General features: G+C 70.9%; 1 protein-coding gene across 1 annotated transcript in view; it reads left to right on the forward strand.

The window, feature by feature from the left end:
• Window position 1: 1 nt before the first annotated feature.
• Window positions 2-755, forward strand: part of MEX3B (mex-3 RNA binding family member B) — a gene marked incomplete at its 5' end in the record, with an annotated part of 3,995 nt that continues 3,241 nt past the window's right edge. The window contains one exon of the mRNA XM_004693022.1: window positions 2-751. Coding sequence (XP_004693079.1) covers window positions 2-751 — 750 coding nt within the window. The remainder of the gene's footprint in view (window positions 752-755) is intronic.

A 755-nucleotide genomic window follows, 5' to 3' on the forward strand; every position in this document is an offset into this window, starting at 1 on the left:
GGTCGCGGCGCCGGCCCGGGATAATGGGCGTGTCTCTCTCTCCCCAACTCCCTGCCCTGCACCCCGGCTCCCAGGTTGTAAAATCAAAGCGCTGCGGGCGAAGACCAACACTTACATCAAGACCCCGGTCCGCGGGGAGGAGCCTGTCTTTGTTGTGACGGGCAGGAAGGAGGATGTGGCCATGGCTCGCAGGGAGATCATCTCCGCGGCCGAGCACTTCTCCCTGATCCGCGCCTCCCGCAACAAGAACGCGGCGCTCAACGGCGCGGCGCCCGGGCCGCCCCACCTGCCCGGCCAGACCACCATCCAGGTGCGCGTGCCCTACCGCGTGGTGGGGCTCGTGGTGGGGCCCAAGGGCGCCACGATCAAGCGCATCCAGCAGCAGACGCACACGTACATCGTCACGCCCAGCCGCGACAAGGAGCCGGTGTTCGAGGTGACCGGCATGCCCGAGAACGTGGACCGCGCGCGCGAGGAGATCGAGGCGCACATCGCCTTGCGCACCGGCGGCCTCGTCGAGCTCACGGACGACAACGACTTCCACGCCAACGGCACCGACGTGGGCTTCGACCTGCACCACGGGGCGGGCGGGGCGGGCCCGGGCAGCCTCTGGAGCAAGCCCACGCCCAGCATCGCGCCCACGCCGGGCCGCAGGCCGCTCTCCAGCTACCGCGACGACAGCTCCAGTTCGCTCGGCAGCGCCTGCACGGACTCGCACTTCGGCGGCAGCGCGGCCGCCACCCCGCGCCTGGCGG

Source organism: Condylura cristata, unplaced genomic scaffold (genome assembly GCF_000260355.1).
Source record: "Condylura cristata isolate star-nosed mole 26May11 unplaced genomic scaffold, ConCri1.0 scaffold00035, whole genome shotgun sequence".
In the NCBI taxonomy this organism is placed as follows: domain Eukaryota; kingdom Metazoa; phylum Chordata; class Mammalia; order Eulipotyphla; family Talpidae; genus Condylura; species Condylura cristata.